General features: G+C 46.9%; 1 protein-coding gene across 1 annotated transcript in view; it reads right to left on the minus strand.

Annotated features, from left to right (window-relative positions):
• Positions 1–836, minus strand: part of PFKP (phosphofructokinase, platelet) — a 63,772-nt gene that overhangs the window by 30,846 nt on the left and 32,090 nt on the right. Inside the window, exon 3 of the mRNA XM_006758149.2 lies at positions 421–498. Coding sequence (XP_006758212.1) covers positions 421–498 — 78 coding nt within the window. The remainder of the gene's footprint in view (positions 1–420; positions 499–836) is intronic.

Consider the following 836-nt stretch of genomic DNA (forward strand, 5'->3'; position numbering starts at 1 on the left):
TAAACAAACCCAGGGCTCTCAGAGCGGCTGGCCGGGGTCTCTCCCAGGCTGTGATACCCTGATGTTGGGTTTTATCGAAAAAACCCAACAGGCACAGGTATTCACCCCTAAACACACAGCACCAACAAATCAAAGCTGCCTCAACACGAATCTGGTGTACAAACCCCAAATCTGCTCCCAGTACCATGAGGAATGCTAGCTACCATGCATACATTTTTTATTGCAGGGATATTTCCTCCATTTGCATGATGGGAAGTGTTTTTACAAAATTTAAGTGACACATTAAGAGTGTCTTCTTTCCTGCCTCCAGGCAGCACGCTGATCTGTTTTCAGTCTGAGAGGAGTATAAGGACCAAAGGCTCCAAACTCAGGGAGGGACTCACTTACAGAGAGAAGCAGTCTATGGGACTCTGCACCTACCACTTGTAGGATGCTGGAGACGCTCTCCCAGTTTGCTTCCACGATGTTGTTGCCGCCATCCACCATGCCTTGGTAGCCCTGGGGGAGAGAATGAAACCTTTTAAAAATGGGGTAAATATTGTTGCAGTATTAATTGATCCTAAACTACCTGAAATGTGAATACCAGTGAAAATGAAGGTAAGTGCCTAGGAGCCCAGCATTTGCAGACTGTCCACACAAGTGTCACTCACAGTGATCAGTAGTGGGAAAGCCCCTTGAATTTAATCTCTAAGAGTAGGAATGTCGGTCCAGCCTCATCCAGGGCACCGTGGGGAATACGAGGTTTGCCTATTGCCTAATGGTGCCCGAGAGATTGAAAAGGGACTTACCCCAAAACTGTTTGTCATTTAACACAAACGTGGTGTCAATCACATGGC

The sequence above is a fragment of the Myotis davidii genome, unplaced genomic scaffold (assembly GCF_000327345.1).
Source record: "Myotis davidii unplaced genomic scaffold, ASM32734v1 scaffold194, whole genome shotgun sequence".
Taxonomy (NCBI): Eukaryota; Metazoa; Chordata; class Mammalia; order Chiroptera; family Vespertilionidae; genus Myotis; species Myotis davidii.